This window comes from Oratosquilla oratoria, chromosome 6 (assembly GCF_046742065.1).
Source record: "Oratosquilla oratoria isolate Oo_2021 chromosome 6, ASM4674206v1, whole genome shotgun sequence".
NCBI lineage: Eukaryota > Metazoa > Arthropoda > Malacostraca > Stomatopoda > Squillidae > Oratosquilla > Oratosquilla oratoria.
The window spans coordinates 84,098,328-84,110,453 of NC_134782.1; the positions used below are offsets into that span (position 1 = coordinate 84,098,328).

The window sequence follows — 12,126 nt, forward strand, 5'->3', positions numbered from 1 at the left end:
GCACGAAGAAAGTGTAGATGACGTGCAGCCAAAAAGTGGATTTTAATTTTTTTGTTTTTTACATGCCTATTTTCTATTTTTTATATTTTGTATATTTGTGTTAATTTGTATTTTTGGTCTCTAATAAGAATCCTGTGTAATATATTTTCTTTCTTTACCCTATCCTATTAATTTATTATTTAGTATAACAATCAAAGAGTATTGGATATTTTGCACTGAGAATGTTCTACAATGAGGCCACAAACGAGACATTTGAGCTGCATTTATGCTCTGCATCATATGTCCTTGAGTATACACTTCTAATGTATAAAGTCCGAGTTACGACCGTTTCGACTTACGACCGGTTGGTCGGAACCGATCTAGGTCGGAACCGATCTAGGTCGGAACCGATCTAGGTCGTAACTCGGATAGTGAGTGTAATGTAAATAACAAATATAATACATAAATAAATGCATAGGTATAGTTAGATTATAAACAAACAGGTAAATAGTAAAAAATAATAAATTGACATAACTAATAATAAATGAAAATCACAGACAGACAAATGATAACAAAACAAAAACAATATAAAATAAATTATAATCATTACAGCATCTTGCTTAGGTGTTTATCTAAATGATTCTTAAAGCTTTGAACTGAACTACATTGCACTACCTGTGCAGGAAGTTTATTCCATTCATTAACTACACAGTTGGCAAAGTTGTTTCTACCTACTTCCAAATTGAATCTATTTCCGGACAGTTTGAGACCATTGTTTCTTGTATGATTCTCATTCAATGTGAAAATTTTGTCACTTTTGATGTTGTCAATTACCTTCAAAATTTTAAAGACCTGTATCAAGTCACCTCTGAGTCTATGCTTTTTTAGGGAAAACAGATTCATATGTTTTAGTCGATTTTCGTATGATTTATTTTTGATATTTGGAATCAGCTTTGTGGCTCACCGTTGTACTTTTTCCAGTCTGTCAATGTCTTTAATGAGATTCGGTGACCATACGGAAACAGCATATTCCAAATGTGGACGAACTAACGATTTATATAGCTTGTTAATGAGTGATGGACTTTTGAAATCAAAAGATTGAGCAATCAGTCCTAGAATCTTATTTGCTTTCTCAGAGGCTGAAATACACTGCTTGGATGATTTGAGGTCGTTACTGATAATTATGCTGAGATCTTTTTCACTATCCACTTTTGTTAACGAATTTCCAAATAACTTGTAATTGTACTTACTGTTATTTTTACCTATGTGCATTACCTTGCATTTACTTGTGTTAAATTTCATTAGCCACTTTTCAGACCATTGCTGTAATTTATCTAAATCTTCTTGAATATCTAATTGGTTTGAGTGATCATTTGCCACTCCACACAGTTTTGTATCATCAGCAAATTTGGAAACCGTAGATTTTAGTCCATGGTCTATATCATTTATATATACTATGAATAGAAGTGGCCCAAGAACGGAACCCTGAGGGACTCCACTTGTAACATTTTTCCATCTACAAATTTTTCCATTTAAAACAACTCTCTGTTTTTGACCATTCTACCAATTACTAGTCCAACCTAATAGGCTACCACTTATTCCTTGTAAAGCTAATTTAGTAAGTAGTCTTTCGTGTGGGACGGTATCAAAAGCTTTTGCAAAGTCTAGATATATCAAATCTATATTGTTTCTTTTGTCATAATTCGAGATAACTGTGTTGTAGAATTCGAGTAAGTTAGTCACGCAAGAACGTTTCCATCTGAAACCATGCTGGCTATCATGCATCAAACGGTTACTTTCTAAATGATGTTCGATAGCATCTCTGATGATAGTTTCCATTATTTTTCCTACGATTGAAGTCAAACTTATAGGCTTATAGTTATTTGGCTTCTTTTTGTCACCTTTTTTTTAATATGGGAGTAACGTTAGCTAGCTTCCATTCTCTTGGGACATCTCCGGATATGATGGATTTCTTGAAAATAATTTCTAATGGAACAACAATCTCATTTTTCATTTCCTTTAAGATTCTTTTACTCTCATCTGTACCACATCCATGCACATTAAAAGACCCAAACCTTATGGTGCTGGTAGGAAAACTCCCAGACCCTCTTATGCCTTTACTTTTTCGTTTAGGAATGTCCCCTACAAGGAGAAGGATGCCTAGTCCCACTCCCCGTCCCTTTCTTCTCGCCTCTTACGATCCAAGTGGAAATACTTGGTGGCAGTATTCTTTTCCCCCACCACAGGGGCTGGGCAGATTGAGCCTTCTTGGACTTGCAGAAGGCTTTTGACAAAGTACCACATAAAAAGCTATTAAGAAAAATTGAAATAATAGGAGGAATACAAGGTAAGCTACTGGAATGGATGAAAGATTTCTTGAGTGGGAGAAAAATGAGAGTGGTACTTAGAGACAAAAACTCGAACTGGGAAGATGTGATAAGTGGCGTCCCGCAAGACTCTATTGGCTCCTTTAATATTTGCCAAATATATAAATGATATGGATGAGGGAGTGAAGTGTTACATGAACTTCTTTGCTGATGATGCCAAATTACTCAAGAGAGTAAGCACAGAAGATTGCAGATCACTACAAGAAGGCCTGTACAAAATATGGGAATGGAGTCAGATGTGTGAAGTGAACTTTAACATTAAAAAGTATAGTATAATGGAATTTGGAAAAAGCAAAAATAGAAAATCAGGTCACTATAAAATTGGTAACAAGGAAGTCAAAAAAGTCGACTCGGAAAGGGACCTGGGAGTGATTATCTCAAGTGACTTGACACCTGATAAACATGTCAATAAATTAGTTGGAGAGACTTTTAACTTATTAAGATCAATGAAAGTGGTCTTCGACTACATGGATGAAGAAATGATAAAGAAAATAGTGGTTGCACTGATAAGACCTAAAAAAAAAAAAAAAACATGAGGAAATTAGAAATTCAAAGAGCAGGGACAAAAATGGCCCCTACTCTCTCAAATTTGACATACGAACAACATACATATACCAAAGGCTTTTTTTCCCCCTTCCACAGGGGGTAGCCAAAAAGAAAAAGGCATAGAAACCACTCCCACCCATTACATCCCCTACATATTCCACTCCCCTCCACCCTCCTCCCTCCCTCTCATCTTGGCACCTCCTGGATGACGGGTCATCCCTGCATCCTGTCCACTGCTCTGGGTCAGAAGCAGTGTCAAAAGACACAGCACATCCACAGCAAGGCAGCTCCATTAATTCGGCGATCCCTATCTCTCAACTACCTTTCCACCCCTGTTCTCCTCCTCACTTCCTCATTTGTCACTCTATCCAGTCTAGTAACCCCTATCATACTTCTCAGACATTTCATCTCGCATTCAAACTCCTTCTATCTTCCTCACTTATGTTCCATGTTTCTGCCCTGTACAGTTCTGTCGACACAATCACTCCATATAACCTCCTCTTAGCATCCATTCCCAGATGGCTTTTTCTCATTACACTTTTTAAACCACCAAGGCATTTACTCGCTTCTCTCAACCTACATTCTACCTCCACCGCCATTCCTCCCTTTCCTGCCACATTTGCATCCAAGTATCTAAAACTATCCACTTCCTCCAGTCTCCCTCCCTTAATACTCACTTCCAGCCTGCTGCCACTCTCTCCCCTTGTACATCTCATCACCTTACATTTACCCACATTTATCTTCAGCTTCCTTCTTTCACACACCTTCTCAAACTCTGTTACTAACTTCCTCAATCCCTCCTCTGATCCTGCTACAAGCACAGTATCGTCAGAAAACAACAACTGGCTTATTTCCCACTTTTCTCAATTTTCTTTAACCATCTCCAATCCCTGACCCATTTCCCTTGCATTCACCCCTCACACCACCCCATCCATGTATAGATTGAACAGCCAGGGTAACATAACACATCCTTGACGAAGTCCCACCTTTACCTCAAACCACTCATTCTCTTCATTTCTAATCCTAGCACAAGCTCTACTACTCTCGTAAAAACTCTTGACTGCTCTTAACCCCTTCCATACGGTGCCGCACACGTAGGCGTCATGAGGAGCAAGTGGATTCGCGACGCTGCCATATCAGCGTCTTGATTATATTTATTGTAGTCGCCCCTGTGTTTTTACATTCTCCCAAATGCGCCCTGAATCCCATTCTCTGTGGTTTTCAAAATTCGCGGGTGAAAGAGAGAACGATCGATATAAGCGGTGACTATATTTTATGATGCGAATATTATTATGACACGTCATACGGCTGGCATTGGCTGCTGCCCGCGAGATTTAAGTCCCGTACTGAAGTGGTTAAAAGCTTTCCTCTCCCATATATCTGCAATACCTCCCACAGTGCCTTCCTGTCTACCCTGTTGTAAGCCTTTTCCAGATCCATAGAAGCCCAAAAAACATCCTTACCTTTTCCAATAGCTTTCTCACATATCTGTCTTACCACAAAAATCTGATCTACACAACCCCTACCTGTCCTAAAACCACCCAGTTCCTCACCAATTATTCCCTCTGTTCCTCTCCTAACCCTCTCCATCAAGACCATCCCATAAGCCTTCCCAACTACACTCAACAAGCTGATCCCTCTGAAACTACTACACTCAACAAGCTGATCCCTCTGAAACTACTACACTCACACTTGTCCCCCTTTCCCTTGTAAAGCAGAACTATACAGGCACTCCTCCAGTCCTCCAGCACTCTACCCTCTCTTAAACATTAAATAACCTCACCAGCCAGTCCACCATAACTGTACCTCTTTTCTTCATACATTCTGCATGGCATCCATCCAACCCAGGTGCCTTATCTGCTCTCATCATCTTAACAGCTGCTTTCACTTCATCTTTCCCTATTTCTCCTCACTCATCACTCTCATTTTCTTAGCACTTCCCACTACAACTACCTTTCCCTCCCTATCCTCCTTCACATTTAGCAACTCACTCAAGTACTCTGCCCACCTTCCTCTCACTGCCTTCTCTTCCATTATCATCTCTCCATCTGCACCTTTTACCTTTTCCTTCTCTACTTGATTCGCCTCTTCTTCCTCTTTTAATTTCTTTCCAAAACATCTTTTTATTACTTTCAAAATTTTCTGTCATAATTTTATCCCATTTCACATCTGCTCTCCTCTTTGCTTCCTTTATATTATGCTTGACTTCCCTTCTCTTTACTTTGTACCTCTCATACAATTCCCTCATCCTAATTTGTAGCCAATCTATGAAAGCCTGCATCTTCTCTTCTACACCCTTCTTTCCTTCCTCATCCCACCACTCACTACCCTTCCTTCTATTTCCTCCCAGCCTCCTTGTTCCACACACCATCTTTGCACACCTCCTTGAACCATCCCCATTCCTCCTCCACTCCTAGTTCTACTCTATCCTTCACTCCCTCCCACTCCTCTCTCAGCTTCTTCTTATACTCCTTTTCTTTCTCATTTAAGCATTTCACTCTAAGTACCTCCCTACCTTCTGCCCTTTTCCTCTTTCTCCACTCTCAATTTACCCTCCACCAGAAAATGATCTGATATTCCCCCACACTCTCCCCTTAGAACATGTACATCCTTAACTCTTCCTACCATACTCCTGGTCACCACTATATAGTCCATTAAGGGAGTCGCCAGCGATATTTCAAAAAATTCTTGTACATGAGCGAATTTTAGGTAAACATTTCAAAAGAATCTCTATGATGGTGGCAACATTCATACAAAGTTATACAGCTGTATTTCATTTCTATCTTTTTATACAGAATAAAATAGATAAAATATTGGCAACCTCATTGCATAAAAAAAACATTCTGTATATTGAAATAGCATCAACATTTCTATAGCTATTTCGTTTTTTTCTACAGAATTGTGTTAATGGAGATGTTTGGCAATTCCTCCCACCAGCATACCTCACAAAGACAGTGGACAGGGCACCAGTACTCTTGAAAAGGTCAAAGTCAAAGGAAGGTGACGTCACTCCTGGTGCTCTCACCATACGCAACAATTTTGATTCCTCGCCCTGTATTGTTGCTGTGATCATGGGAAAATTAACAAGAAACAAGAGAGTGAAGTGGCAGAATATAGAGAGGGCCCGTGAGTGCCTGAAATAGAAACAAGAAGGAAAAAGAAGAGAAAAGCAGCAAAGCTGCGCCCAGCACTCCGCAAGCATTTACTAGCCACGCCCACCTTACACCTCCACCCACACCACACCACTCACCCTCACCTCACACCTCATCAGCAAAGAAGAAATTAGAGATTTGCTATACATTGCAACCATCAAAAAAATGGACGTGAAAAATGGTTGTGAAAATTTAAATTTCCCCCGTCCTGTAAAGTTTGTTTTTGTTCTTTCTGTTTTAACATTGTTGGTTGTTCTTTATGGATTTTTATCATTTTTGTTTCATTTGAAATTGAACATCTTTATTTTCTACAGTAAAAAAAAATATATATATACATATATTTTTTTTTAAACCTGAATTTTGCAGCATTTTTTAATTATCCAGAGAAACAAATTAATAAAAAATCAGAAGTATTAGTTTGAAAAAATTTACTCAATAAGATTTGTTCCCCAGACTCTAAGCTTTCATTTCATATCAAGCTGAATGATGTGGAAGGATTTTCCACTAAGTAATTAGAGCTTCAATAGAGCTCACTTTATCTTCCTTAAATATTCACTATGCCTTATATATACATGGGAGGAACACTATACCCTAGGGAATTACACACTAATGTAAGGGGTATTTATACCTATATTCATTAAATACATTAAAAAAAGAAAAGAAAAGAAAATCACCTACTCTATAAAGTGATACAACACTCCCTTATCCACTTCCATATGGTGACGCCTACGTAGGCGTCATGACGAGCAAGTGGGTACGCGATGATGCCTACGTAGGCATCATGAGGAGCAAGTGGGTACGCGATGATGCCGACGTCGGCGTCTTGATTATATTTATTGTAGTCGTACCTATGTAACCTCCATTCTCTCTAAACTGGCTTTATCATATTTTCTATGGTTATAAAAATTCACGGGTGAAAGAGAACGAACGATTGAGCACGGACTTTATTTTTCATAATGCGATTATTATGACGCAACATCGCACATCGGGCAGCTAATGCTGCCAGACGTGCGATGTGCCCCGGAGTGAAGAGGTTAATGCTCTATCTGCCACCCTTCCATCCACCACCCTCTCCCATGTGTACTTATGCTTGACTTTCTTCCTAAACACTGTGTTTGCATAAGAGGGTCAAGGAGTTTTCCAACCAGTACCCTAAGGTTTGGGTCTTTTAATGTGCGTGGATGTGGTACAGATGAGAGTAAAAAGGAAGAGATAGATATACGAACTAAGATTGGATAAATTACATCTATCAACACTGGAAGAGAAGAGAAAGAGGTGATTTGCTGACCATTTACAGAATTATAAAAGGGATGGAAGTTATTGATAGAGACAACTTATTAAAATGGGATAGAAGAGAAACAAGAGGACATGAGAAGAAGTTAAAGAAGGACAGTTACAGAAGAGATTTGAAAAAGAATAGCTTCCCACATAGAGTGATTGATGTCTGGAACAAACTAAATGGTGAAACAGTGAGTGCCAAAACTATACAAGATATACAAGTTTTTAAGAATAAACTGGATGCGGAGAGATACGAAAACGGGTCACTACAAGCATAGCTCTCGTCCCGTAAAATACAACTAGGTAAAATACATGCTTCCTCCCATTCTGATTGGTTGTGATGTAAGGGCATGTCAGGGCAACTGTGAATGGTTGCCCACACACTGCACCTTCTCATTAGGACTGTCTGGCTATTATTCTCTTCAGATATGATTCTTGTTTTTACTGTTTTTTAATGCAAATAACTTAAAGTTTCTTTACACAGATAAAAATGGCAAAACATGGTTAAATGCAGTGGTGGGCAGCGATAAATTTTGCGATAAAGCGATAATGCAAAGCGATAAATTAATTCTATAACGATAAAGCGATAAATTTCCAAGATACCTTAAAGCGATAAGCGATAAATCCTGCAATAAATATAGAAATACTCAATTTTTGCTACTTATCCATTTAAAAACCTCTTTTTTTACACTTAAAACACCATATCTGTTTGCCGCGTAACAATGAGCCTGTAACCTCCCGCCGTAACGGTTTTTCGTCTTCTACTTTATCGCTGGATTTATCGCGGCAAATTTGAAAGCGATAAATATAAGCGATAAAATTTTCCGGTTAAAGCGATATTATCGCTTTACTTATCGCAACGCCCACCACTAGTTAAATGTGCAGTAAACTTCGAGGGTCATGACACAAAATTTCTACCCTAGATTCACTTCATCTATTGTGTGCCATCAGCAGCATTAATTATGCATACTGTATGCCCTTATTGATGTCACATGCCAATTCTTGGGGCTTTGAACTACTTGCCTTTGGCTTCTTAGCTCTTGAAGTTGTGCCCTAGTTTGTTCAGCTGGAATGCTCCCAAACTTATAATCCCCAAAACAAATATCAAGATAATTTAGTTATGTAAGGTTTACCTGTGCTCCCATGGGTTTGGATAAATCTCTAAATGTTGCTGGGTTGGTGAGATCAAGTTCCTGAGAATCATAGTCTGACAAAATCCATGGGAAGATAGGGTACTGCATAAGGTCATTATATGACCTTCCAGCTAAAGTGTTGAGATGCATCAGGTACTGGAAATTGCTTATCTCCCCTCTCTGCCAAAAGAAAATCAAATTCAACATTAATCCTTACATTACTTAATCTTCAAATATTAAAGTACTAACCAACTATAATATCAACCAATAATATTTAAACTATTATACAAATTTATTTTTCTCTAGCAGAGTCCAGAATAAAGAGGATCTACGAGGAAAACTCCAAGTAACTGGTTCTTTGAATGTGCATGGATGTGGGACAGATGAGAGCAAAAGGAAGAGCATTAGTAGTATGTTTGTAAGAAGAAAGATGGATGTGTTAGCACTGAATGAAACCATACTAAAAGGAAAAGTGAGCTGGAGCTAAGAAATGTGTAGGTAGGAAGTTGGGAGTGGTGAAAGGGAAGGAGATGGAAGTGGTGACTCTGCTGGTAAGTGATGAAATAAAGTAACTATACAGTCAATTGGAAGATGCCATCAAGGATGATATGGATGAATATGAGTTTTGGTTGGAAGATTTTTATGTTTGTGTGTACAGTCCTGGTAGTGAGGAAAGTGAGGTATGAGAAGCAATTCAGTATGATTTAAACAAGTGTGTGAGGAGTTTTGGAAACAATGTGAATGTTGTTGTGCTGGTGAATTTAAATACAAGAGTAAAGAATAAGTCAGAGTAGTAGGGCTGTATGGTGATGAATGGTAGTTGGTAGAAAGGTAGCTGAAAGGGGCTGTTGAAAAGCTATTAATGAATCATGTAGTGGTGCCTAAAAGGAAGGTTGGAATATTTCTGGAAGTGAACATGTTTAGAAAAGAACATGGTGAAATGTCTGATCATCTGAAGGGAGATAAAGTGTACATGTAAAATGGAAAAAGAAGAGGGGAAGGCTAGAGTGTTGAAAGTGACAAAGCTGAGTGAGAAGGGGAAAGATGAAGACTACAATGCAAAACAAAGATGAATAGAATATTGCGAAGGTAAAAGAGAATGTGGTAGTGGCAGAATGAATGTGTTTTAAGGAGGAAGTACATAAGTGTGCAAAGAGGGTGTGCAGGATGATGATGGGTGGGAACAAAAGAGCAGTGAATAGTAGAAAGAACAAGTGAGTGCAGTGGTGGTGAAAAGGTGTGCCTACAAGGAATAGTTGCAAAGAAGTAAGGAAGTATATGAGTAGTATAAAATGAATAGAAGCAAATACAAGGTGACAGAGGCCAAGAGTAGAGTGGATGTGGGGTCAGGTAGGTATCTTGAAGGAAGTGAAAAGGATGTGAAAATGCTCGTCAGACAGAGGAGAGGGTGAAGACCAGGGTAGTTAATGGATAAAAAGCTGTGAGAGAGAGCTGGGCAGAGTATCTCAAGAAGTTGTTGAATGTAAAGAAGAGTAGCTTTAATTGTAGCAGTGGAAGATGCCAGGATAATGATTGTGAAGGAGGAGAGTAAGGCAGTAGCAAAAAAGGACATACAAGTAATACTGAGAGAAATGAAAGCTGGAAAGGCATCTGGGCTGGATGGTTGTCATGGGAAAATGTTTAAGAGAAGAAAGTGTACCAAATGACTTGAACAGTGCATGTAGATTTCTGCTATACAAGATGGAGATAAGTTTGAATATAGTAGTTTTAGAGGGACCAGTCTGCTGAGTGTGGTTGATAAGGTGTATGGGTGGGTTTTAAATAAGAGGAACATGAAGGAAATGGAGGAAGTAATTGGGGAAGAGCAATTTAGGAGATTGCTCAATCAATCCATTATCCTGGGTCTCTATTGCGAGAGATCCATGGCTCCCAAGTATCTGGTAATGACCACCAGATACGCTCATGGGCTACTCGGGGAGGAAATATTTTGTTGTTGTCTAAGGATAGTTAGTATGGGGCAGTGTCGCACGAGTTGTTCACTGTCCTTTGTGTGATGGTTGCTTCTAGGGCAGTTAGATTCTGCAGCTACACCTATTCTGTTCTGGTATGGTCTTAGAACTAAATGGTGTCCTAGACACAAATGTTCTCATACCCTTCGGTTTGGTGGTCTGTCCTTAGGAATTTGTTTCACTAGTTAAATGTGTTTTTGTGTGGATGCATCACATGGTATAGGACAGGTAGTAGGTTGTTGTGTATGTTTGTGTAGTGCATTGCTGATGTTTTGTTTTTCCAATATTGGGGCACTTTGGTTTAACCTACTACTACCCTCAATGCTCTATCTTATTTAGTTTGCAAAGTGTCAATGTTTGTTTTAGTGACTGCTGGAAACCAAGCTGTGGAGGCACAGTTGAATATAATTCCCTGTTGACTGTAATCAGTCTCCCTCTGTTTACACATGATTTTAATATGCTTATTTTCATGTGAGTGGTGGGATGAGGAAACAAAGAAGGTTGTAGAAGAGAAGAAGCGAGCTTTCACAGATTGGTTACAAAATAGGACGAGGGAGTCATATGAGTGGTACATCGAAAAGAGAAGTAAAGCACAAGATAAAGGAGGCAAAGAGAAGAGCAGATGTGAAATGGGGTAAGAGTATGACAGAAAATTTTGAAAGTAATAAAAAGATGTTTTGGAAAGAAATTAAGAGAGGAAGAGGAGGCAAATCAAGTAGAGAAGAAAAGGTAAAAGGTGCAGATGGAGAGATGATAATGGAAGAGAGGGCAGTAAAAGGAAGATGGGCAGAGTATTTAAAGGGAGTTGCTAAATGTAAAGGAGGATAGGGAGGGAAAGATAGCTGCAGTGGGAAATGCTAAGAAAATGAGAGTGATGAGTGAGGAAAATGGAGGAGAAATAAGGAAGGATGAAGTGAAAGCAGTTGTTAAGATGATGAGAGCAGGTAAGGCACCTGGTCTGGATGGATGTCATGCAGAATGTCTGAAAAAAAGAGGTACAGTGATGGTGGACTGGCTGGTAAGGTTATTTAATGTTTGTTTAAGAGAGGGTAGAGTGCCGGAAGACTGGAGAAGTGCCTGTATAGTTCCACTTTACAAGGGAAAAGGGGACAAGTGTGAGTGTAGTGATTTCAGAGGGATTTGCTTGTTAAGTGTAGTTGGGAAGGCTTACACGAGGATCTTGATTGGGAAGATTAGGAGAGGAACTGAGGGAATTGGTGAGGAACAGTGTGGATTTAGGACAGGTAGAGGTTGCGTAGATCAGATTTTTGAGGTAAGACAGATACATGAGAAAGCTAGGAAAAGGTAAGGATGTTTTTTTGGGCTTTTATGGATTTGGAAAAGGCTTATGACAGGGTAAACAGGAAGGCACTGTGGGAGGTTTTGCAGATATACGGGATAGGAGGAAAGCTTTTAGGAACTGTCAGGAGTTTTTACGAGAGTAGTAGAGCATGTGCCAGGATAAGAAATGGAGAGAGTGAGTGGTTCGAGGTAAAGGTGGGAATTTGTCAAGGATGTGTTATGTCGCCCTGGCTGTTCAACTTATACATGGATGGGGTGGTGTGAGAGGTAAGCAAAGGGTGGTGGGTCAGGGATTGGAGATGGTTAAAGAAAATGGAGAAAAGTAGGAGATAAGCAAGCTGTTGTTTGCGGACAACACTGTGCTTAGCAGCATCAGAGG

The 12,126-nt window shown here is 39.2% G+C and overlaps 1 protein-coding gene across 5 annotated transcripts in view; it reads right to left on the minus strand.

Annotated features, from left to right (window-relative positions):
* Positions 1–12,126, minus strand: part of bchs (WD repeat and FYVE domain containing 3 bchs) — a 404,566-nt gene that overhangs the window by 111,971 nt on the left and 280,469 nt on the right. For all 5 annotated transcript variants that reach the window (XM_076187465.1, XM_076187467.1, XM_076187468.1 and 2 more), the window contains exon 48: positions 8,476–8,655. In XM_076187465.1, coding sequence (XP_076043580.1) covers positions 8,476–8,655 — 180 coding nt within the window. The remainder of the gene's footprint in view (positions 1–8,475; positions 8,656–12,126) is intronic.